At 39.7% G+C, this 26,035-nt stretch overlaps 1 protein-coding gene across 3 annotated transcripts in view; it reads right to left on the minus strand.

The window, feature by feature from the left end:
- Positions 1-3,711: 3,711 nt before the first annotated feature.
- The window catches only part of TRAPPC12 (trafficking protein particle complex subunit 12), a 58,033-nt gene continuing 35,709 nt past the window's right edge, over positions 3,712-26,035 (minus strand). For 2 of the 3 annotated variants that reach the window (XM_069805867.1, XM_069805868.1), the window contains exons 8-12: positions 22,463-22,536; positions 11,852-11,950; positions 6,318-6,418; positions 5,430-5,517; positions 3,712-4,054 (exon numbers count right to left, since the gene is read on the minus strand). In XM_069805867.1, the coding sequence (XP_069661968.1) occupies positions 3,812-4,054; positions 5,430-5,517; positions 6,318-6,418; positions 11,852-11,950; positions 22,463-22,536 (605 nt within the window). In that variant the 3' untranslated portion in view covers positions 3,712-3,811. The remainder of the gene's footprint in view (positions 4,055-5,429; positions 5,518-6,317; positions 6,419-11,851; positions 11,951-22,462; positions 22,537-26,035) is intronic. The other variant, XM_069805869.1, reaches the window with a different exon arrangement.

The raw sequence follows: 26,035 nt of genomic DNA on the forward strand, positions 1-26,035 counted from the left end.
AACTAAGGCACCAAGAAAATGTAAATGACCAGCTGTTTAGGGGATGCTATTATCACCTGAACTGCAGTTAGGTACTAGAACGGCAGATAGATGCTTAAGTCCTTTTGAGGATCAGGGTCTCTGTGCATAATGTAATTATCTGAATGTCTGAAGTACAGCTTCTTTGCTCTTCTTTTAATAAAAGAGGAAATTTAAATGCAAAACTTCTGTTAAGGCACATTAAGCTTTAAGACTTGAATACAACAATCAGCTCATTCAGGCTATACTTTCCACAGCTTTTCTTACTTAGCCAGATGACACATGCATGCTGTGTTTTAGAACTGAGCTCTGCCCTCATTTACACCAGGAACCCTCATTAAATTCAGCTGAATTCATTGAATTTAACAGGATTGCCTGGTGTAATTAATGTTTTGAGGACAAATTTTGTCCTTAGCGTTAATGCTTTAACACCATATACAGCATTCAGCTGTGTAACTGGCTGAATGTAGGAAATTCAAACACTTAACTTGTATATATATTAAATCCAAACCGTAAAGTGACATTGACATTCTTGCATTTTATAAACAGTTAACAATTTGCATACATCCAGCAGTGATAATATGCCTTTGCATTTAAATTTTAATCATTCTGCATGTCTACCAGGATGTCACTTGTTTAATGGCTCGCTGAGCTTAGAGGTCACCCAGTCCAAGTCTTCTTTACTGGCGTTTTTATCTGAGTAAAAGCTTCTACTAGTAAGAACACAGCAAACATACTGAAGTGAGGCCTACGTAGCAATACATATGAATTACAATTTAGAGAAGCTTGGAGAACAGGGGATTATCTTTTCAGGGTGTTTGTTTTTTAATGGCTGTTTGACTCTGACTGGGATCATAAATTTTTATTCTCTGCCGATCAGAACACAGGCTGTCATTTACACGTGCAGTGAGTATAAGGCACTACTGAATCAACAAAGGAAGCATGTTGCTCCTTGACTGTAAAGAGGCAAGTGGCTTCAGCATGCTGGATGATGGTGGATCATGCTACCTTCACTTAGAAAAGACAAATCAAGCTTCCTGAAAGCACAGACGATAGTATAAGAATATAACATGACATCTGGCCTTCAGTTAAATGCATGGGAATCTCTGTTATAGGATATTAATTCACATATCATTGTAAAATTTTCTAACTGGAATCATGGAATGGTTTGGGTTGGAAGGGACCTTAAAGATGATCTAGTTCCACCCCCCCTGCCATGGGCAGGGACACCTTCCACTAGACCAGGTTGCTCAAAGCCCCATCCAACCTGGCCTTGAACACTTCCAGGGATGGGGCAGCCTGGGCAACCTGTTCCAGTGTCTCACCACCCTCACAGTGAAGAACTTCTTCCTTACATCTAATCTAAATCTACCCTCTTTCAGTTTAAAGCCATTACCCCTTGTCCTGTTGCTACATGCCTTGGTAAATTGTTCAGTGCTCTCAAAGTCTTTGAGAACAATGGTGGTTACATATCAGGATTTCTATCTATCGCCTAAGAAACCCTATGCCCAAGAAAAGTGACCTATGCTGGAGAAAACGTACTACCTAAAGTTACTTATAATGAGTACAGTGAGTAACATACTGTATCAGATTAATAGTTGTGACAAACTGAAAACCACACTGATTTCAACTCAGTTATGACAATGTAAACTGAGAATTTGTCCAATTATTGTTAAACCTTGTCTAAAATCATAGCAATATTTAAAACAAGTGTAGAACTTCATAAAGAGTAATGCAAAAGTAACTACTTTTATTTCACTGTATTTTAATACTCACTAAAGAAATGTAAACAGTGTTTAAACCCAACTGAAGCAGGTGATGCTGAATCTTTTGAGTTTAGTAGTGGTGTCTTAGGACAAGCCTACCCAGGTGCTGCACAAGTTTAATTCAGATCCAGCTGTGGAACCTAGAGGCCAAACCAGAAACAGAAATACCGATTTCATTTTTTTCAGTGGATTGGTACATAATTAGCCATTGTTTCAGTGTACAAGTATGACCCGTAAAAGATATATATCCTGTAAAAATGGAACAAATTCTGTCTCTCTAAGCTGTAGGCTTACGTCTTTTGAGGTGACTGGTGATTTTTAGGCATCCTCATTTTTTTGCATGTCCAGCTTGCAGCAGTTTTCAAACAACCTGTTTTGAGGACAACTGTTTGGCCCCTGTACAGTATCTCCAGTCGGACAAGCATAAAAATGTTACTAGTTACTTAAAAATACAGGTGTGGGTGTTTAAAGATGATGAGAATTAATTGATGGATGTGGCATAAAAATGTAACGAATACCATTACAGAATTGTCCCATGGCAGTGATTTATGACAAGAAGCTACTCCAACTGCTAAACATTAAATTTCAAAACAATAAAAAAACCAATGATCAGATGTATATATTGTATTCATGTACAAGGAATGGGAGTATCTGGATTGAATCTTTACAACGCAGATGAAGGGAGAAATGTGGGCAGAGATGTGAAATACACTGATACCACAGTGGTACTGTGACGCCAAAAAATCTGTGTTCCAAGGGATGCCAATTGTATGCTGATACTGTCACATCACTCATTGCCTTGTGTCCTGCTCTGCATCACCCTGTTTGCTTCCGCTCTGTGTGGCCTAAACCTTAGATACCTCTGCCTCACCCTCTCCATCGTTTTCCCTGGGAAATACTTTCTGCACGGTGTTTTCACTTGGTAATGGGAAAGGAGAGGAACTGAGCTGAAATGGGTTGCGTTTCCACTCTGCCTAACTAGCAGCGCTCCTTTCTCGACCCATCAGAATGCCAGAATGGAGGAGCTATGCCTGTCTGCACCAAGAGGAATCCACAGGCTCTAGGGTAGGCATGAGGAAGACAGCTGTAGTATAAGAAGAGCTCACATACATACACATGCACAAATTAAGGGGTTCCTAGAACAACCTTGTGGCATCTGCTGGTGACATCCAAGTAGAGATGTTGGCCAGAGTGGGAGAGAGGAAGAAAGCATTGAAGCACGCATTAGTTTGGGAACAGAGAAATCCCCCACTCCCACCCACAGCTTTCCAGAATCCAAATGCTTTAATCTGAAAGATTTAATGGTGTCACAAAACCAAGAAAGTATAGGGAGACCATTTGGTATCAGTCAGATGATATAGTCCCTCATACTGGGGGGGACTGTATGAATCCCTCACATGCCGTCTGGGCAACCTGCTTTAGGTGGCCCTGCTTGACTGGGGGGTTGGACCAGATGACCTCCAGCGGTCCCTTCCAACCTCAACCATGCTGTGATTCTGCATGGTGGTTATCAAGCAACCTCCTTTGAGAGCTGTGGACATACAAAAGTGTAATACTCAATAGTTTGATGGGGGCAAAATGAGACGCACACAGTAGAAGCAAGTGAAGAGAAGTGCATTCAGAATTTCATTTCTATAATACACATACTGATATTCTGTCAATAACTCTTAGCTGATGAAATTGTCTCATGTGATTTGCTCACTAATTACTGAAAAGCTGTAACAATCATCAAGACAATATAAGGTCAAATTCAGTTTTTCTTATAAAAATTCTGAGTAGTTGACTGTGTATATATTAGTACACTGTAATGAAGAATAACTAAATAGTAATAGACTTCTCAAGATGAAGCTGGCTCTAGGTCAGCACAAAGTCTTCACAATGATAGGACTGCTAGAGACAACAGATTCTGCAGTAATGCCACTGAATATTCATAATGGAATAGATTTTATTTCACATTTACACATTAGCAAGAGTATATACAATTTAAAAAAAACAGCCTTGCTGGAAAAAAATTAGCTGGAAATGATCTATCCTAACTTGAGACACTGAGTATTAAAGCTATCACCCTCTTTGATAGCTACAGCCTCTAAAAGTGCCTGCTTCTTCTGCATACTGCGAGATGACTCCAGTTCATACATAGTTGTCAAGTTGAAGAGAACACTCTCATGCAGGTAGTGTTTAGGGTCCTGCTGAACCATTCCTTCCAATTGCCGGAGGGAATCCTTCAGTTTTCCCAGATAAAGAAGACAAACAGCAGCATTGTTATTAGCCTAGAGAAAAATATATTGTAAATAAATAAATAAGTGTACATATATGTATGTATGTATGTATTTACAAGTGATGAGAGAGAAGGAAAAAAAGAAGTCTAGCATCTGGAGTTACAACAGATTTACTATGTGCCAAGAATTACTATTTTGTGTGTGTGTGTGTGCAAGTAACTAAAATACATTATCAATCATACAGTCCAATACTCCTCTTGTTATTCTCAAGATTTATGCTGTGCCAGTATGACCCGCTGACTTCTAAGAGCTGAAACTCTGAAAGACAGAGTCTAAAATGAAATATAAATAGTATAGGACATTAGTCAGTTAATTTTGAAAGTCAGCTGAAACAGATTTCAGAAACTACATGAGCCTCTACATGCTGTCATTTTCATCGTTTTTTTTTTTTCAATGACTTCACTATATCTTCAGAAGTGTTTTTCTCTCTGGCTTACATACAGAATATCCACGTAAGCAACAGGAAGAAATTATCACAAAGGCATCTACAACTGACTTCAAGTAAATTCAGCAAATAGGTCAGTCTAAATACATCATAAATGATCAAGTCAGGTTCCATTTTCTTTACCACACAGAACAGGTTTCCAACAGTACAAAGTCATATAACATGTTTAGCAGCAGAAACTTTCACACTTTCTGAAAGCTGCAGATAAAGGAAGAACACAGCCTTTTTAAAAAAATCTTTTTTTCTCTCCCTTCAGGAAACCTTACTGATCTTCTGTGATTTATAATACAATTTTACAGCCTGCAAAATGATGCAATTCATGTGTTTCTTAAACTTAGTCCCCTCAGTCTTTAAATGGCCTTGGATCAGGCTACTGGGGGTAAGCTGTCCCAGTTCTTAGGAACACTTTTATATGACCATGCACTGAAAGCTGCCAAATGTAGAAAACCCGAAAGTAAATAAACAGCTCTTTGATCTCCTCTTGTGATGGGAATCCAAGGCTCTGATATGCAACGTGTTAAAAATGACATGTTTAAAATTACAATATCCCTTCAATGTTGTGTGAAATCAAGTTAATCTTATATACGTTGGCAGCTGCCATTTCTTTTTCTGACATGCATGTCTATGCTAAAAACAGTGAATGCAAAAAGAAGCGCTTTTGCGAAGATCCCATAAAGCATAATGTCTCAGAATTTCTACATGCATGCCTAAGTATTCATGCCCTTCATATAGACTGGTTCTTCATTTCCCATCCCATTTTGTATCTTATCCTTATGTATACTAAAACCCCTTTGGCACACATGCCACATCCAATTTTTCTCCAAAGCTCTGAGCATACTCTGGGTACTAATTAAATCCACGCATGAAGCATTATGAGAATAATTTAGGTGTTCATTATAAATGTAGCAATTTGAGATTTACCACAGCATTTGATGAGTCGATCCTTAAAATTTCTGTGAAAAATCGATGAGCTTCTGCAAAATTATTCTGACCAAGGTGGAGAAATGCTCTAGAAAGTAAGTGACATATGAATGAGTTCTCCTCAAAAACCCAAGGTGATAATATATTCTAAAAAGAATGGACACCATTTTTTATTTTTCCTGTTATAGATGTGAGAGTTTCTGACATTTGCTCTTCACGGTGTAATTACAACCAGCAAGGAGACACTGATTTACAGACAAATGGAATGACAACTTGGATCATTTGGCTATTATATATTCTGCCTACCAAAGCAAGTCTTCATTGTGTTTTTATTAATTTAAATGCAGATACTCTCTTCCTGGAATTATTTCTCTTCATGAAATTAGCCACGCTATATAATTTTCAGAGCCCTTTTAAATAGTATTTTCTAAATATATTAAGCCAATGTGCTAACCATTACAAACTGAGTCCCCTATCATGCAGCTTGATTTACTACAATGTTTTCCAGCATTCTTGGAAACTACCAGGCAGTAACTTTACTAGCAGATCTGACTGGAGGATAAGGGACCAAAATAACTTCTGCTTTCCTAAAAATTATTTATGCAAATGTATACTGAAAAAGCAGAGTGAAAATATGCAATGCCTGGAAGAATGAGAAAAAGCTTTGTAAAATCAACTGAAGGATCACAATTTCAATCCAGGATAATATGACTGTACCAAGTAATACAGATCTCCTGGGTCTATATGCTATTCAGTCTCACTTATGACAGATGTAGTTACATAAAACAGAGAAAGAGAATGGGATTGTCTCAAGGGTAGTTTAATGCTCACAATGCATACTTTGCAAAACTATATTTTAAAGTTTCATTTAGCTATTAAATTATCTACCTGTTCATTAAAACCATAATTTGGCTCTGTAGTCCATCCAATTTGTGAGTCACTTTCTCAACGTCTTGAAAATATTTTTCTGCAGTTTTTATGTCTCCAATCTAGACAGTAAAATCATAAGAAAGTTACCACAAGAAGAAGAAAAGAGATCCAGCCTGATTATATCTTTTACAAAGGATGAGAACATGAAAACATATCAAAGTCCATTATCTAATTGTTTGGTACCAAGCTGACTGGGTAACATCTGTTATCAAACAAGGTATTTGAAGAGCCACATGAAGGTCATGAAAAGAACACCAAAAGCATGGGCAGTTTTATCTAAGGCAGTGTTTCTCAGTTGTGGGTTGTGGATCATTCATGGACTGGATGGCAGGGGTGCCCCACCTCCTCGTTTGTTGTAACTGACTCTAGAGTTTGTAAAATTAGCTGAAAATGAGAAAAGGTCAGAATTACTTCCAGTGAGACTGGGCGTTACTCTGCAAGAAGTGAAGACAGATGCTGCCCACAGGCAGAAGCTGCCAATAAGGCAAGAGAACTGGAATACTGTAGCCTGGCAGCTAGCGTAGGACCCATACTCGGTTAACCCACAGCTTATGGGTCATAGCCAGGGACCACAGGATGACTTCAGTGCGTGAGACCAAAACAGGTCAGAAAACAACCCCAATGCAATGGGCCCCTGAGGGTATCGGGGAGACAGTCCTTTTGCAGATTAAAAAATACCTATGAGTGTATCATGCAGGCTGAAGGAATAAGGGATTTGAAAGCTGGCATAAAGAAGAGCAGATTTTATGGCAGGGGGGATGGGGAAAAGGATTCCTAGAAAGGAAGGGGTATTTCACCTAAGGGTATGTCACATACATTGCTATTTGACATGAAAAAAAAATATTTGAAGAAGGCCCCTTTGATAAGTAAGTTAGCAATGTATGTTTCATAGAAGGATACGCTCATACTTTTGGTAACGTTTCACAATACAGTATTTAATTTAGGGCTGGAGAGATGGAAGGAGAAGAAAACTTAGTACTGAGTAAACCAAATCTATCAAAAGGAGTAAAACTAAACTAATTCAGGAACATAAAGCCATGGAAACCAGGCAGCCCTCAGGTGCGGAGATTGAAGGGGCCCTCAAGAGATCACTTGTTTGTTCAAGAACAGGACAACATTACCAAAAATGTCTGTGACAAATGTGTTGAAGTCTCCTTAAAGCTCTCAGATGGTGAATATTACACAGCTCCCTAGGAAACTTATTCCATAATTCTTAAATAGCCTTAGTATTAGAAAATACACTCTAAGTCTATTTTGCTGCACTTCTTACCTCAACTTTTTGTCCTACCCATAGTGGTCAGGGAGAATAGTACAAGTCCTCTTTCTTAATGGCCTTTTACATACTGGAACATTTTTATTGCACTTTCTCCTATGTTTCTTCTTCTAGAATGAGAATCAATTTTCAAGCAAATCAGTGTTCACCCCTTTCTCATAGAAAATGCTTTCTGGATTCTCTGATCATTCTTGCTGTTCTTCTCTAACTCTCTCCTGCTACTTCACATCCTCTCCAATTGCCCACATAAGAGGTCATAACACTCCAACTGATCTCTCACCAGCAGTGAGAATGGAAGAATTACTTTATGTTTCACATGTGAATATGAGGTTTGCTTTTATGTCACAGTATTTTGGAAGTCTGATTTGTTTATTCATGTGTAGTTTGCTTACCCTTAGCCTAATTCCTTTCCACAGAACAGTGCCTTGCTGTTGTTTCCCGTTTTGTTTTTGTGTATTACTCCCAATCTTTGGTAGTATTTTGCCTTTGCTGTTTGAATCACAGCCAATTTAACATTTCAGTTTCTCAACCTGACAAGATTATTTTGCATTCTGATCCTGCCCTCCATAGTGTCTGTACCACTCCCAGCTTAGTATCATCCGTATGTTTTACAAGCATGCTTCTAATTCCATCATACAAGCACCTAACCAAAAAATAGAAACACTGCAAACCCTAAAGAGATCCTGGTGGAAAAGATCATCTAGCAAGTCTTTCTAGTCTACCAGTGAGCAACTTTCCAAGTACACTTTTCAGACACAGCAAACATCCATCTTAAGCTTTCATCTAGATTTCTTCCCAATTTGCTTATAGGAGTATCAGAGTGGCAGTATCCAAAGCCCTACTAACATCACTAATATAACAGATACTGCTACCTCTAACCACAAGACTTCTCCCTTGACAACATAAAGAAATTATTCTTCTTTACCTTTAGGGGATGATCCAATTGTACACTGCACTCAAACATGCAACTCTCCAGCTACCAAAGCATTTATGGAATACCCATTAATAGTCTATCTAATGAAACAGATGCATTTCTCCCAGATGTTATGTAACTGGACTCAAACAAAACAAACATTATTCATTCTAAAAACTTACACATTCAGTTATAATGACAAAGGATACAACTTCTCTCTATAAATACCACTGAAGTATAAACCACCAAGAAAATAATTACATTTAACTAAAGGATAATGCTGGCTCAAGTGTAAATGAATCTGTCCTTGAATATTTTTAGCCTGGAAATTAGAAGGAAGCCCCTAACCATGAGAATAATCAATTTCTAAAGCAAGCTACCAGTTTGCTCCACTGGGAGCTTGATGAGTCCAAATCTAATATGCTCTGAGACTAATCACACCTTATTTGTGATCATGAAGTGTTCTCATTTCTTAGCAGCATCTAGTATCTTCTCAGCAAACATGCCAAACTTTAAATTCTCATTTTGCCCACTGAGGGGAAACAGTTTATAATGGTTTTTTTTTTGGCAGAACATTTAAAAGAAAGAATTAGTTTTAATTAGTCATTAAAATGTTAAAGTGGTCTTCATCACCTAATTTTATTTAACTTAGTTCAGAAAACATGACTTCAGTATCTAATAATAATTAGCACTTTGAATAAAAATGAAAATTCCTCTGTTAACCTCAAATAATCATATCTTCTAACAAGGAAGCTCCAATATACTATGCGCTTAAGTCTGTTGTTTGTCTGGAAACCAAGGCTATTTTTCTTAAGTACTCCTAGGATTTATTTATTGCTTTTAACTCTGTTTTGCAGCAATCTGTTGCAGAGGGTAAGGTCAGGCAGCTTTCCACTTTCTAAATTCTTTAATGTGGTTATTTAAATGGCAATTTTGGATAGGTCAGCCAGCAAGCAGAGTCTATTAGCAACACACAGTATAATCCTAGAGACTAAAATGTATTCACTGTTTCCCCATCTCATGTGAATTTCTGTTTTACAGGTCAGGTGATTGCTGACAGAATTACAGTGCTTCTGAAAATTTCTCTGTGATAGCCTCTATCTTTTCCTGCATTCTCCACTTCTCATCCTCATTTCCCACGTACATTAAGGCAACAACTAAAGGCCGTACATCAGATTTAGGCCTCTTTATGCCCCACTACATGTGAAGATAAAGAAGACATGGTGCCTTAAACTAGTAAGCTCAATTTAATTATGAAAAAAAAAAAAGACACACAAAGTAAGGTTTTATATGTTGAAAAAAGGTTACCTTTTTTCCCTGTTTAAGTCCTGACTTACACTTCATTCTACATTATTGCTTTGTTTCATGTGTGATATCTATTGTCAAACAGTACCTGTGACTGATAAGCAGCTAAAATCTGGCTCCCTTGTGCCTCTCTTGGGTAATGTTCAAAGTTAACAGAACAGTCTGAGGTTATTTGGGAATCACTACCTGTTTTTGAGAATGTTTGTGGCATTTGAATATGAGAAAATGGCTTTCCCACTTTACCTGCAAGATGTTTTATTTTTTTTTCAGAGTGCCTCTTCAACAGTGCACACATACTGCACAGTGATCTTACCAAAATGATGGTGCCCAGGCCTGCAACACATTTATCCTTCTTTAATTTGAACTTCTTGGTTTTGTTTACCTGCACACTGCTTATTTCTCATAAAACATCAAAATCTTGCATCTGTTGCAACCGAACCCTCCAGACAGAGCTGAATATTTTGTCACAAAAAAAGACAACGTGCCAAACAATAAAAATTTATCTCCTTAAGGTGCTAGAAGAAAGGAAAACATCTGAATTTAGAAGTGATGCTTTTTATTAACTACTATCTAGGATCACATGAAAATACCGAGGGCTCCTCATACTCCCTTTTGCTATGTCCAGTTCTGATAGTAAGACCACTAAATACGAAAGGCCTGTTGTCACAGCCAACATCGCAGAGGTCAATGACTTCAAATGACTGCGTACGGAGCCTGTGAACACCACTTTTGGAATTGGATGGATGTAATTCTTTCTGAAGTTAGGAGATGCTTTCCTCCCGAGAGTGAAAATTTTTCTATAGCAAAGCGAGTTACTAACAGACTGGAGAGTGTGACACTATGGCAGACACTCTTGTCAGCAAGGCAGTACCAGTAACATACCCAGTTGTTTTCCCAGTAAGACCAGAACTATTAATAACTTGTATTTCCAATAGTATTATGCATATTTACAGTACCATTCTTTAATATGCATAATTACTAGGTTGCTTATTTAGGTAACAGTTAATGCACGCAGCCAGTATCATAAAATTACTCTATAGTGATGGAGATCCACTTCAAACCAGAGACTTTTAAAGACAAACATGTCTACCATACTGTGAAAACATTTTCCTGTTGAGAACTGAAAATCTGTAAGTGAGTTTGAATAACATTCTATGATTTCAAGCAAACAATATTAATGATTTAATTATCTATCAAGAGTAAATTATACCATTTCAATATAATTTTATGACATGAATGCCACAGATGAGATTGTCTGTAAATATTCCACAACTCAGAATTAGATTTATAGTAAGTAATAAAAGGAAGTAGATAAAAAAGGAAAAGTTTGAAATATTGGTATCAGAAATATGAAAGAACAGCAAAGAAGTTGTGAGATACTAAAAATTAAAATAATCAGATATTAATTATTTAGATGCATCATTTTCTGATAAACAAAAAAGTACTACTGCACTTACACCTTTTTTTACCTATTATCATAAGTACATAGCCACATGGAAATTTATTATACTTGTGCAGTCCTGTTTTTTCTTTTAATGTGCCCTCCCCTGTCTTCTCAGGGATAAAACCTGGACAAAAGAAGGAAACTCAATTTTTTTCTAGATGAAGATGGCAGTTATACAGTATGACTGAGAGCTGCATGCAGTTTGAGGCAGTGAGAAATAGATTTTTAGTGAAATTCTGGCTCACTGAAGTCAATGGGAGCTTTACCATTAGTTTTAGGGAAAGCAGGATATTGCTCTGATTAAATTATTGCATAGTTTTCTACAGTGTGTTCTCTGTTTGCTAATATACATGCATGTACTTTTAATATTATAGGTGCTTTATATTTCCCAACTTTAATTAGTATCACATGATAGAATTTTTTTGTTTGTTTTGACCACTGCCTCTACAGTTTGATACATGCCCTATAAAAATAGCTGCAGTTTTAAATGCAACAATTATTCACTACATAGCTGTCAACAGCAATATTACCTAGCAGACTTAGAATAAAATGCATACCTGAAGGAAAATCCTTCCAATTCCACTCAACAGCTGAGGCTCTTGCTGTGGGTAATATTTGATGACAGTGTGGTAAGCATCTACAGCAAGCACGTAGTCCTAAGGGGTGAAAAGCACATGACCAGATATTTAAGCTCAGCATTCTTCAGCCTTTATGTTGCCTTCTTGTTAAAGACACAATCAAACAGAATTAAAGTAATTGCAACTTGTCAGTGGGACAGAATTTCTACCTATCACTGCAGGCACTAGTAGCTGACTATATTGGTCTTTTCTCAGTTATACTGGAACTGCATACACAGGAGATTTTTTTTTTTCTTTTCAACTGGATCATATTCTGTTTGTAGCTAAATGCCAAGAACAAAAAAACCCTCAGCATTTCCTCTTCAGCTTAGATTATGATTTAGGATGAAAGTTGAAAGCCTTCTGTGTGACTGGGGTATACATACTTGAGAAGTGTCTCATGTTTCAAATATATGTATAATTCACATGATTTAACAAACTATGTTCTGAAGCTTTGGGAACTGCCTGTGCAAATGCTCTTAACTTGTGAAAAATATAACGTGAGAGAAGCTGCAATTCATGCACATTTTCAGATGACAAACTAGCACTACTGCCAAGGGAAGCAAGACCTTTTCTATCCCTCCACCCAAACCCTTATTCCCTTCTACCCTACCATGTAAAAGGAAAATGAGCAGGTACTCTAAATAGAAAACTGACTTGTGCTAAAACTAAGTGAGGGCTGGCCTGGTTCTGAACTCCAGAAAGCTTTGCAAGTGACCCCAAACACACACACGCCTGCACAAAGAGCTCGCTGGCAAGTGGCAGCTCTGAGATCTGCCTGCTCAAGACACAGTGCAAACGCGCCCTCCAGATAATGACCAGTGACAGAAGATTAAACAAACTCATGGTCCCACTTCCCACAGAAGGAAATGCCCATGTGACTGGTTACTGCAGTCCAGCTGTTTCATGGTTAAACCACAGTAATTCAATGGTCTGGGCAGTAAATGACTTTTAGAGCCTGGCTACATGGTCTTTGGCAGGCATACATGAGAAACTCTGCATGTGCTCTACGCTGACTGGAAGACACATAGTAGGTACACTCATGGGGCACAGGGTTGCACTAGCATCAGATATAGCTTCTTGGAGAAATCCCAAGCAGAGACAGAGAAAGCCTGCCTTTGCTTATAAAAGCCAGGCATATGCAAAGACAGAAGACTCTCTGTGCTGTACTGATCTGGTGCTTCCTTACAGTCCTGCCCTTCAGCTTAATACAAGAATTTGTGGTAATTGTTAGGAAGCAAAAGACATCAAAGAATAATCTTTCAGAACTGCACAGACATCTTGGGATACTCTCTACACTACCATTTTTCTTGGTCAAATTATAGTACTCATTTCACTTGTCCCTAATGTGGTCACAGCTACTGGTAAAGGTACTTTTCCTTCATCTCCTGCCTAGTCTGAGGAGGCAAAGTGCCCCAGGTGTAATGAATTTCTTTTCCTGAGGTCACACTTAGAAGGATTGAACCCTTTGTCCAGCTCTAGAGTCCTCAGCACAGGAAAGACATGGACCTGTTGGAGCTGGTCCAGAGGAGGGCCACAAAAATGATCAGAGGGATGGAACATCTCTCCCATAAAGACAGGCTCAGAGAGTTGGGGTTGTTCAGCCTGGATAAGAGAAGGCTCTGGGGAGACCTTATTACAGTCTTTCAGTAGTTCAAGGGGGCTTGTAAGAAAGATGGGGACAAACTTTTTAGCAAGGCCTGCTGCAATAGGACAGGGAGTAATGCTTTTAAACTAAAAGAGGGTAAATTTAGACTAGATATATGGAAGATGTTTTTTATGATGAGGGTGGTGAAACAGGTGTGATGGGTTGACCCTGGCTGGACGCCAGGTGCCCACCAAAGCCGTTCTATCACTCCCGCATCCTCAGCTGGACAGGGGAGAGAAAAATATAACAAAAAACTTGCGGGTCGAGATAAGGACAGGAGAGATCATTCACTAATTACCATCACGGGCAAAACAGACTCAGCTTAGGGAAAATTAGCTCACTTTTTATTACAAATCAGCCAGAGTAAGGTAAATGAGAAATAAAACGAAATCTCAGAACACCTTCCCTCCACCCCTCCCTTCTTCCCGGGCACAACTTCACTCCCGGATTTCTCCACCAAGCCCCCCCAGCGGCACAAGGGGGACAGGGATGGGGTTTACGGTCATCACATGTTATTTTCTGCCGCTTCACCTCCTCAGGGCGAGGGCTCGTCACACTCTTCCCCTGCTCCAACGTGGGGTCCCACCCACGGGAGACAGTCCTCCACGAACTTTCTCCAACGTGGGCCATTCCCACGGGCTGCAGTTCTTCACGAACTGCTCCAGCATGGGTCCTTTCCACGGTGTGCAGTCCTTCAGGCACAGACTGCTCCAGCGTGGGTCCCCCACGGGGTCACAAGTCCTGCCAGAAAACCTGCTCCGTGGGCTCCTCTCTCCACAGATCCGCAGGTCCTGCCAGGAACCTGCTCCAGCGCAGGGTTCCCACGGGGTCACAGCCTCCTTCAGGAACCCACCTGCTCCGGCGTGGGGTCCTCCACGGGCTGCAGGTGGATATCTGCCCCACCATGGACCTCCCTGGACTGCAGGGGGACAGCCTGCCTCACCAGGGTCTTCACCACGGGCTGCAGGGGAATCTTCGCTCCGGCGCCTGGAGCATCTCCTCCCCCTCCTTCTACACTGACCTTGGTGTCCGCAGGCTTGTTTCTCTTACATATTCTCACTCCTCTCTCCGGTGGCTGTTTTCCGCGTCCCAACTTTTTTCCTTCTTAAAAATGTTATCACAGAGGCGTTACCACTATCACTGATTGGCTCGGCCTTGGCCGGCGGCGGGTCCGTCTTAGAGCCAGCTGGTATAGGCTCGCTCTCTCTCGAACACAGGGGAAGCTTCCAGCAGCTTCTTACAGGAGCCACCCCTGTAACCCCCCCCGCTACCAAAACCTTGCCACATAAAACCAATACATTCCACCCCTCGCCTCTGTGTATCACATTTTTAAGAAATATCATTAAAATCTACATTCATCACACAAAATCTTCACTCACATTAACAAAAAGAATTCCCCACACCAAAATCAAAATAATATCATCACAAAACCGACAAAAAGTGGACAATTTACACACATTCCACCCCTTGTCCCTTCACCACAATTACAACAATAAAATTTCCCCACTCATCAAGCAGCTCTTAACTCTCTAGCTGCGTTCAGTCCATGTTTTGCCCGTTACCTCTCTCAATTACTATCCTTATCTCAAATTCCTCACACTGCCCGCATTCTCCACCAAAAAGACTGTGATGGGTTGACCCTGGCTGGACGCCAGGTGCCCACCAAAGCCGTTCTATCACTCCCGCATCCTCAGCTGGACAGGGGAGAGAAAAATATAACAAAAAACTTGCGGGTCGAGATAAGGACAGGAGAGATCATTCACTAATTACCATCACGGGCAAAACAGACTCAGCTTAGGGAAAATTAGCTCACTTTTTATTACAAATCAGCCAGAGTAAGGTAAATGAGAAATAAAACGAAATCTCAGAACACCTTCCCTCCACCCCTCCCTTCTTCCCGGGCACAACTTCACTCCCGGATTTCTCCACCAAGCCCCCCCAGCGGCACAAGGGGGACAGGGATGGGGTTTACGGTCATCACATGTTATTTTCTGCCGCTTCACCTCCTCAGGGCGAGGGCTCGTCACACTCTTCCCCTGCTCCAACGTGGGGTCCCACCCACGGGAGACAGTCCTCCACGAACTTTCTCCAACGTGGGCCATTCCCACGGGCTGCAGTTCTTCACGAACTGCTCCAGCATGGGTCCTTTCCACGGTGTGCAGTCCTTCAGGCACAGACTGCTCCAGCGTGGGTCCCCCACGGGGTCACAAGTCCTGCCAGAAAACCTGCTCCGTGGGCTCCTCTCTCCACAGATCCGCAGGTCCTGCCAGGAACCTGCTCCAGCGCAGGGTTCCCACGGGGTCACAGCCTCCTTCAGGAACCCACCTGCTCCGGCGTGGGGTCCTCCACGGGCTGCAGGTGGATATCTGCCCCACCATGGACCTCCCTGGACTGCAGGGGGACAGCCTGCCTCACCAGGGTCTTCACCACGGGCTGCAGGGGAATCTTCGCTCCGGCGCCTGGAGCATCTCCTCCCCCTCCTTCTACACTGACCTTGGTGTCCGCAGGCTTGTTTCTCTTACATATTCTCACTCCTCTCTCCGGTGGCTGTTTTCCGCGTCCCAACTTTTTTCCTTCTTAAAAATGTTATCACAGAGGCGTTACCACTATCACTGATTGGCTCGGCCTTGGCCGGCGGCGGGTCCGTCTTAGAGCCAGCTGGTATAGGCTCGCTCTCTCTCGAACACAGGGGAAGCTTCCAGCAGCTTCTTACAGGAGCCACCCCTGTAACCCCCCCCGCTACCAAAACCTTGCCACATAAAACCAATACAACAGGTTACCCAGAGAGGTGGTCGATGCCCCATTCCTGGAAACATTCAAGGTGAGGCTGGACAAGGCTCTGAGCAACCTGATCTAGTTGAAGATGTCCCTGCTCATTGCAGGGGGGTTGGATTAGGTGACCTGTAAAGGCCCCTTCCAACCCAAACTATTCTATGGTTCTACTTGACCTGTGCACCAGGTCACCATTTGGAACATACTAATTATGTCATACACACAAAAAAATCAAGTGAAGTCTTTGGAGTCTCATCCATATAAGAGAGAAATTACACGTCCTACAATAGTAGAGGCTGATTTAAACAGCCCAGGAGGCACTCTGCAGAACCATTCTTTTGCAAACAACCTATATATTGTGGTTATAATGATTAATTCTGAACAGTTAAGAGTTTATTCCAATTCTAGTGTGCCTTGCCATGTTCATGCTTGTTATTGGTAATGGAAAGAGTTCAGAGCAAAGACAATGGGCTACATACACAAAAATGTATTTATTTAAATTCTGATTTATTCAGCATTCAGAACTCAACTGTGATGAAATTTATGCTACCAAAATTTTTCACAAATTTATGACTTAGGAAAAACTCAATTTTCACTGTAACAGCTCTCACTAAAAGGACTGCATTGATCATGGAGTCCCCACTGTGTTCAGTAGCCATAAAAAACTTGTAATAGGGACCCTCTGATCTGGCTCCTTAGAGGAACCCCAGTCATGCTTGTATTAGCTATTAATATCGGCAAGAGCATCATTTATAAAATCTGAAGGATCATCTATGACTGTGAATTTTATCCCTTCAAGCATAAAATGTGCTCACTGGAGAAATAATTTTATTGTATCGAATTCTAGCTTTTGTGCTCGATGCCTTCCATTCTGTGGTCTAAAGCTGCCCCTTACCCAGCGCTCAGTCTCACGCACACTCTAAGGCTTTGGCTACACAACAGAGGTGCATAGCACAACCATGAGGGACGGGGCCTTTACTGTCACATCCCCAAACTGATGTAAAAACAGCTCTCAGGAGATCATGCAGTTAAGCTGATAGAACAGTGCTTCTGTCAGCTTAGTTTACAGCTTCGCATGAATTGACTGCAGAAAAGTCTCAGCCAGGAGCAGCTGCACGAGGGGGCACTGTTTGCACAATTATAGCACCACAGGCTCCCTAGTGTAGGTAGTAGCCAGCCTTGGTAGGAACAAGCAGCCAAGTAACGTCTTGGAGGCCCACGCTGCGGGGGCTTCATGGACTTGGCCTAGTCAGGCAAAGAAACCCTCCTCCCTTTTTGCATTCCCTATGCAGTGACTGTACATCACCATATGCATTATAACTAGGAGTACATAAACATTCACACCTCCTAAAATGTGAGAATAGAGGGAAAGCATTAAGAGTCTATGCACTGTATTTGTGGATATGGCACCCTGTTTCCATACCACGGCACGGCACACAGCATCTGTGCTTATATACCCCATGCTTCACAGTACCTATCACAGGAATGGGACCCACTTCCTCCAGGAGATGACAGGAGACCAACTTATGCATGTCCAAAGCCACCCTTAAGCATAGGCAAGGATGGCCGCAGGATGAAACTATAAAACATCATCACAATATCCAGGCTCACTTCTAAACACAGCCTCCTTTTGCAGTTACTCCAGGATCCCACAGTGAGTTTTACATGCATTTACTCTTCCCCCCCCACTATCATGGAAGCAGTAGTAGATTTCTAGAGTATCCTACATGTGATACAGAATGATACTATTCCATGTAAGTTATAAAAGCATCTTATCTGACATTTCCTTCCGAAGGAGCGTATTGTAAAGTAGATGAGATTTGGTCTCATTTACTAAAGACTTTGTTTTCATTCCCAGCTTTCCTAATGTTACATGGTATAAGAAAAATTGTCTGAGAGAATGATAAATAGAGACCCTCCTAGAGAAGCGAAGTCTTGGTTGATACAAGTTGTGGTTATGAGGAGTATGACATATTAAGTACTGCCAGTAAAAAACTCAATGACTACAGCTTGTGATCTTAAAGGTGGGGCTGATGTATTGTCATGGTCTTTAATTTCTAAAGATTATGAGCCCTCAGATTTTCCACACTTCATAAAAAAATCCCAAAAGAAGGACTGAAGTTACACAATTCAGGATATGAATGAGAGTTGGCCTATTGTTTTATAATTCACAATCTCTTTTATTATGAAAATTCGGAGCTAACATTGAATATACTTATCCAAAATAGTTCTAGTAAGCCATTGGATCTGCTTGCACAAAAATAGCAAGCGGGGTTTGTTTTTCCTTTAATGCACTGCAGTATAACTGTACTTTCCTTCATAGTCACTGCATTACACGTTTTCATGTTTCCCTCACCACCACCACCTTAAGTACTTAAAATATTAATTAGAAATAAGCATAAATGACCATGATGTGTGGAATGCTGAGAGGAGGTTCAATAAACCCTAGATTAAAAATCAGCTTCAGTTATACAAAGTGTATAGTTCATAAATACTCTATTTTGGGAAGAGAGGACAGGGATAACTTATCCTTCCTCTCTAGTGTACTTGTGGAAGGGTTATGAAAGCAGAGATTCACAGTGTTATGAATCCAAAGAGCAGTACTGCAGCACAGTTAGGCAAAAGACACGATGATTCATGCAGTCTTTCTCCTTTAAATCACAGAGGAACCAAAGTCCTTAGGCATCAGTCCCTCACATCACTAGTACAAGCTGCTACCTCCTTCTTTGTACAGTTTTAATTGTATTAGACCCAAACTAAAATCAATTCTAATGCTTTTGTTTTTACGAAGGGCAAGTTCTACAAAAGCTAAGACAACACTGAAAAAAATCTAAAAAGTGCAAAATGTGTCTTTAATTAGAGTGCACTTATATATAGAAAGTACTTAAGTGTTTATTCCTCAGAGAGGTAGAAGTCTGGTAAGATAATGTCAAAAGTGATTTTAGCTCAGATGAAAAGAACTTTAAAAGTTTTCAAGACACTTCCATGGTGATTTAGTAAAATGACAGACGTTTTGCAATTAGATTGTTGAAATGAAGCAATGCACATCATCAGTTGCATTTTAAATGAGTATTCCCTCATGCTGCTATATTCAGGGTATACTTTCATAGTGACTTAAGCCCACAGTTCTTGTAAATGGAAGTCTACAGTGACACTTTACATGGTCTCCCCTTCCCTTCCTGCTGTATTTCCACCTCCTCCCTTAAATTGCCCCTTTTTCACATGAAATAGGAAAAGCAGATTCAGTTGATATAACCAAGATCCACCACTTCTTTGTTTTTGCCACTTGGTTAAGTCCAAAAGTGGTGCACAGAAGGAAGCCAGAATACATTTAAGAAACACTGGACAAAGAGAAGGGGATGAACAGGAAAAAAAGTATAGTAAGACTGATGTAAACTGCTACCAAACTGTATCATCGGTCACACAGATAAAGGGACACAGCAGGCAGAATTCAGTACCTAGGAAAGATGGTTCCAGGGTAAAGGGAACATATGACTAATTTCCTATTCCGCTATAGGTTTCCTGGGCAAGTTTGGGTGAATCACCTTTGCACCTCACTCACTCCAAAACAATATTCCCCTCCATCTCAATAATTTAATGAGATGTTTAGCTATGAAACTAATGAGGCCATATTTAAAAAGACAAGAATCATTGTGCTACATAAAGAGAATTCCTTGAGTCACATAAGTAATGCAGAAGAGAGATGACATGAAATAAATGTAATTAGAATTGAGGATAACTGAAATAGATTTAAATAGTTATAGGCCCAACATCTAATCAAAGTCTTTTTTTTATTTTATTTTCAAAAGTCAATCCTGACAAGATTGTTCCCTATTAAATACTACTGAAGTTTTTTGGCCATAGAAAGAGGTTAGTAAGAATACGATAATCAGTTTTTCTTTTTTTATACCAATGTCACATAGTTTTACTTTAATAAATAATTATTATTAATCTACTAATAGCATAAGATATTCCATTCACCTAATAGGATTTGGGTATCAAATATAACCATATTGCAATATTGTAAACATTCACTAGATGGCAATAGATGGCACTGACTTGGAGAATGAAATCAGTTGTGTTTTGGTTTTTTTTTTAAATTACATATACTTGAAATACTTTAATAAAAACAAATGCAGTTTTTACACTGTATTACACAACAGCAAAAAATTATAAATATGTGGAACTGTTCAATTAATATAATTGTTCATGGAAGAATTAACAAAAGTGTGTTTAAAATGAAATAGTTTCATACTGAATACTCTGGAAGGGGGAGAAGATGCAGTTTAAAACATTGCAGCATGTTGCAATGGTCTTAAAAATTATTAAATTTGTAAATAACCAATATAATTCTCTCACAGACGATCTGTCACATAAGCAGAAAAAATTTGCATCATGTACTAGTCTGATTTTAACTGCAACATAACTGTGTTTGAAAAAAATCTTTCTTAAAAACTCTCTACTACTCCATACAGGAATATTTCTGAAAACTGAGAGATTCACAACTACTCCATAGCCAATGCACTGAAATGCAAATTTAAGATGGAAGTAATTATGCACTAACATGCATTTGTGGGTAATCTGGAAGTTATTGTGGAACCGTAAATTTCTAACTTAACAGCTATGAGATAGGCCCTAAATACAATTGGTCTTCAGAAGTATCTGAGCTGCAGTACTTCTGAAGTGCTATTTCCAAAAAGGTGGTAATCATTATTCACAAATATATTTCTATTACTAGAAGACAATAGCACTAACAGGACCAAACCAGAAGAAAGGTGAGAGCTATGCATGCACATGAATTTGTGTGTACACGAGAAGAAAAACACTGGAAGTGTTAAAAACAATTCACAGTCAAAAGTAAAATGAACTTCTTGAAAAAAAAAAATGTATTACCACCATTTTCTTATTCATATATTCTACTTAATTTGGGATGGCAACTTGTGCTTTTCTCCACTTGCTTTTTGAAAAAGACAGTTCCTTGAAAACTGAACCTATGTCAAGTATCTACTTCAAAACACAAACGCTTACTAATTCTTAAAAACACCTCATGGTTTAATGGACAATTATTTCTATTCAAGACAGAAATGTTCTGCTTGCAATATCATTATGAATACAAATTTTTGTTTTCCCTAATTCTCATAAAAAGGATATTCCATTTCATATAAAGCGGTATTTGGATAACTGGATCTTATCTAAAAAAAAGCATGCTTTTTGAGGTATTGTAATATTAAGAACGGAGCACCATTTGGGAATTAGCTTAGTAAACATCAGAGGGTCAGGTTTGTCATGACCTTGGGCAATCAAAGAGCAGGGAGCACGGAGTGCAAATCTTCACCTCTGAAGATTATACTGCTGACAGCTCTGCTCCGAGGCTGTTGCCACTCATTGATTTGTGAAGTACAGTTAAGCTCAGGATAACAGCAGTTTGTTGCAAGCTCAGAATGGCTATATGCCTATTTCCCCGACCATGAGGTGAAAGGCAGAAGTTGTTTTATTTCTACTTCCTGAATACATGGAGAAACTAAGAGTGTTGCACCAAATGGAGTAAGATTGCTTAAAAAAGTAAGGAGGAATCAAGGGGAAAAAAACCCGACAGTGAAAGCTTGTTACTTTTGCTTTTATTCCTTTCTCTTCCACCCCTATGCACTAGTGAGGATTTAAACTTAAAAGAAGATATCTTACAATTGAGATAGGTTGACAAGGGAGGATCTATTTAGATATTCTGGATCTTCATCATATACCAAGGCTACAGTATTATTAATCCTCACAAACAGAGCAACATTCCTAGTGCACAGTTTGAAAAAGACAAAGCACATAATTGCTTTTAATTACAGCATTTAGTTAAGCGTTTGAAAAATTCAATTTAAAAATGCAAATTCTTTGTTGTTATTGCATGTTCTCCAGGATGATTTGGGAAGAAATAAGTATAGATATGTTCCCAAAGAACATTACTGCAAATGGTTATCTATTAAATAAGACATTATTAAGTCTAATTAATTCTTCACTAAGCAAAACCTCCATGTACAGTCAGGTAGTCTTCCCTCATCTATGCACCAGTAATTCTCCTGCTCTTTCGCTGACATTCTATTCTGGAATATACGGTACCTCTGCAGTTGCTGCCACCCACATACCTTCATCATTAGCAGACAGTTTGCCATGGAGTACATCACCCGGCCCAGACGTGACCTCCACAGCTGAACAGAGGCTGCAAAATAAGAGCAGCTTGTGAATTTGCACAAATAAATTAGAGGTTCTTTCTTGCCATCAATTATTGGTCCTATGAATTACTATTTTGAAAGATCTCCCTCGTTAACACCACTGTGTTTTAGTCTAGAATTTTTAATTCTCAGCCACGCTGCACCATCAGACAGAAAATTCTGCATCTCTCTGAGGGAACTGCTGAAGCGGCTCTGGGGACCATACACAATACAACAATGCAGAGCAACAGACAGCCGCTCAGCTTTGAGTTCAGGCCAAATATTAAACACCAAAAGAAGCCATGCATTTTCTAATATCAGAACAAAAGGTGCATAAAAAGATTCAAATGATAATGAGCGTCAGTTTAAAAACATGTAATCTACAGCATTAAATGTGATAAATTCAAAAATCAAACATAGCTAAAATGTCATTTCAGAGCCAAAACATGCAGGGTGAGAACTGTCTGAGTCTGGGACTGTTTGTGCTTGCCTCTGGCTTAGAGATATGCTGGAAAAAATCTGCCAAGCCTGTCTGCTTTCCCCATGCTCCTGGAGCTTGCAGGCATTAAAAGCTGCAGCAGCAGATTTCTCGCTCTTGCTTTGCAGACTGACTCCTGATGTTGTAAGAGAATCGTTCACATAGATCCTTATTTTCTCTTGTGTTACAGTACCATAGATCAATGCTAGAAATATTCCTCTAATCCTCAAAAATAAACATTAGGAGTATTAATTTAGCACATTTGGAAAAGGAATGTATCTCTGTCAATCAGCTGTCAAGGTCACTATAATGATTCGAGAAGGGGGGAGGAAAGGGAAAAGAGGCTATTTCAGTGAGATTGTGATAACTGGGACCACTCATTTGTATCAATAATGTAGTCTCTGATGAAAGCATGGCAGGTCACATAGATAATTCTTTCAGCACACATAAATGCCATTACAAATAAGAAGAGAGCTTGGTGAAATGTCTACTCCCCTTCCTAAAAATAAAAAACTCCTTCAATCCTCTCCAACATCAAAACAACAAAAAAACCCAATCCATGAATATTCCCAAATGATCTTTTTCAAAAGAGGGGTATAATGTGGGGCCCAAGACTGAATCCAATATTTAATCCACCGTACCTTAAAATCATTCATTACTCCTAGCTTTTGTTTTAGAAATTCCCCCTTGATCACACATCCCTACTGCGATTAATGGAGAGGATGATGTTAACCATGAGCAAATATTTTATGATACATTTCTATTTTTCTTTCCTTGTGGGTGTCTGTAAAACCTGGACACAATTAAATAACTCTCCTGTATTACTTCACTTATGTTAATCTCTCCTTTTCACATGTCCTCACAGTTTGGTAACCACATTCAGCCTTTTAGGACTTAGGTGACAAAAAATTAGATGTTGATTCCTGCAGTGGAGACATCTAGGTTTCCTGTTAACAATCCAATAGCACCAGATACAGTTCTCAAAAAGGACTGCAAAGCAGACAGACCAGATGTCTTCAGTCTGTGCTATAAACTGAACAGGCACCTGATCTGGAAACTGCATAGCCCTGTGCGATGACGCTTCTTAGCACTGGCAGAAAGGGGTTAAAGAAAACCTGCAAAGCAGTAAACAAAATCAAAAAGCCAACAGCTGATTATTGTGTGTTACTGAAATGCCTGAAACCTACGCTGCAGGTCCATGCATCCATGCTTCCACCCTACGCATTTGTTTTTCTTTGTTACTTATCAAGGACTCCATACTCCACACTGCCATTCATTTCAAAAGCAGCTCTGTGCACTGAGAAGTTGCAAAATTGGCATCTTAGAGAATGTGTTACCAGGCAAGCGGTGCAATGCTTTATCTCCCTGCCTGTTGAAAAACTGGCAAATGAGGTGCTCTGTTCCAGACTAGAGGAGATGTACATGATAACTCCAACGGTGTGGCACCTTCTTACACCAGCAATAAGGAAATTACATGCTAAGCATAATCCCCATAATGAATTAAAGCTGTCTTCACATAAAGTTAACAAGGTTTGCTTCAGCTAGTCTCACATAAAAAAAAAACATTATCAGCCTCCTAGAGCTCCAAATGCAGCAAAGAAGCAGACAGGGAGCAGACCTGGCTGACCTCCACAGAAAATAGCAGTCAACAATCTCTGCAAAGGTCCCATGGGCTTTTTGGCAGTCTTAAACCTACAGGCAGCGGCACAGTAGACACATGAAGATCTCTCCAAATTTTCAGCAGCCTTGTCCCTTGGTAAGTACTAGCTGCTGCTTTTCTAACTATGCCTCCTCCTGAGCTTATCTCAGCTCTAAAGCAGCAGCAGAGAGGAAAAGCAAGGAGCCAGAAACTCACAAGTGAGGCAGACTGCAGGACACAGGATTATGACACAGCTAGGACTAAGTCCTTATACCTTAAAGGGGGATCAGTGTCTTGGTTTTAAAGGGGTAAAAAAGAAAAGAATGTGGGGATAATAAGGACAAAAATGATGGTAGAAAGGGGCTGATAACAGGGAAAAAGTGAGTAGGAGAAGAGATGCAAGAAGAATAGTAGATACAAAGAGAGATGAACAGAAACTCCTGGAGTGCTGTGGATAAATCTTCAATATCAGATTATTTCTCTTTCTCCTAACCCTTTTGAGAAGAGTAGTAAATGTATTCATTTGACTGTATTTGAAAATGCCTTTATGATATATGCTGCTCTGTCCTCATTTCAGCTCACATGTGCATTCACTTTTTCAGGACATACCTAGATGGTGTATTAAGTACAATAAGACATTAAAGCTGCTTTACATCCAGCCAATTTGAAGACCAGGTAGAAGAGTTCAAACAGGCCTGCACCCTTTATAAACGTTGTTTTAGGGAATTGTTTATAATAATTTTTTAACTCTGCTAACAACTCTACTCGGCCTCTTCCTGTCTCAGAGGCAGACTTGTACTACCCACAAGCTCTAGGTGAATGTTTTCCTAGAAAGAAGTTGGTAAGATTAGCTGTTAGCTGAAGCTGAAAGGTTTTTGTTTTCTTGGTATGATGTTTCTAACTTGCTAGGCACCATGAGTGGTCCATACAATCCATAACAACATGTCACCTCTTGTCCAATTCTTAAGTGTACTCAAATGACCTCATTAGTATAAATTCCATTAAAAAAAAATGCTTGGACAACTAATTTGTTCTGATGACCCTTCTTTATGCAGTAATGTATCCTATACTACTGAAGTTAAGCAACTAAGAAGTAACAGGAAAAAAAGTAATTGCATATAAAATCATAAAAATGACAGTGTAGATTAATATCATCTAAATCTTATTCTAAAAAGTGAATTAGGTATTTCAGGAGTCTAAGAACCATGTAGCTACAGTGAGACTCAGCCATCTATGTAGAAGCATCCTAGGCCAGTGTAGCCCCGTAGCCCCAGTATGATGGCAGTTCGATGTAAAAAAAATTAGTGGATTTCAGACATGAGGACTGAGAGGAGCTAGTCAGCCAAGGCTTAAGATGAAACATCCATCTACCTGCGACAGCAATACACTT

The sequence above is a fragment of the Haliaeetus albicilla genome, chromosome 18 (assembly GCF_947461875.1).
Source record: "Haliaeetus albicilla chromosome 18, bHalAlb1.1, whole genome shotgun sequence".
Taxonomy (NCBI): domain Eukaryota; kingdom Metazoa; phylum Chordata; class Aves; order Accipitriformes; family Accipitridae; genus Haliaeetus; species Haliaeetus albicilla.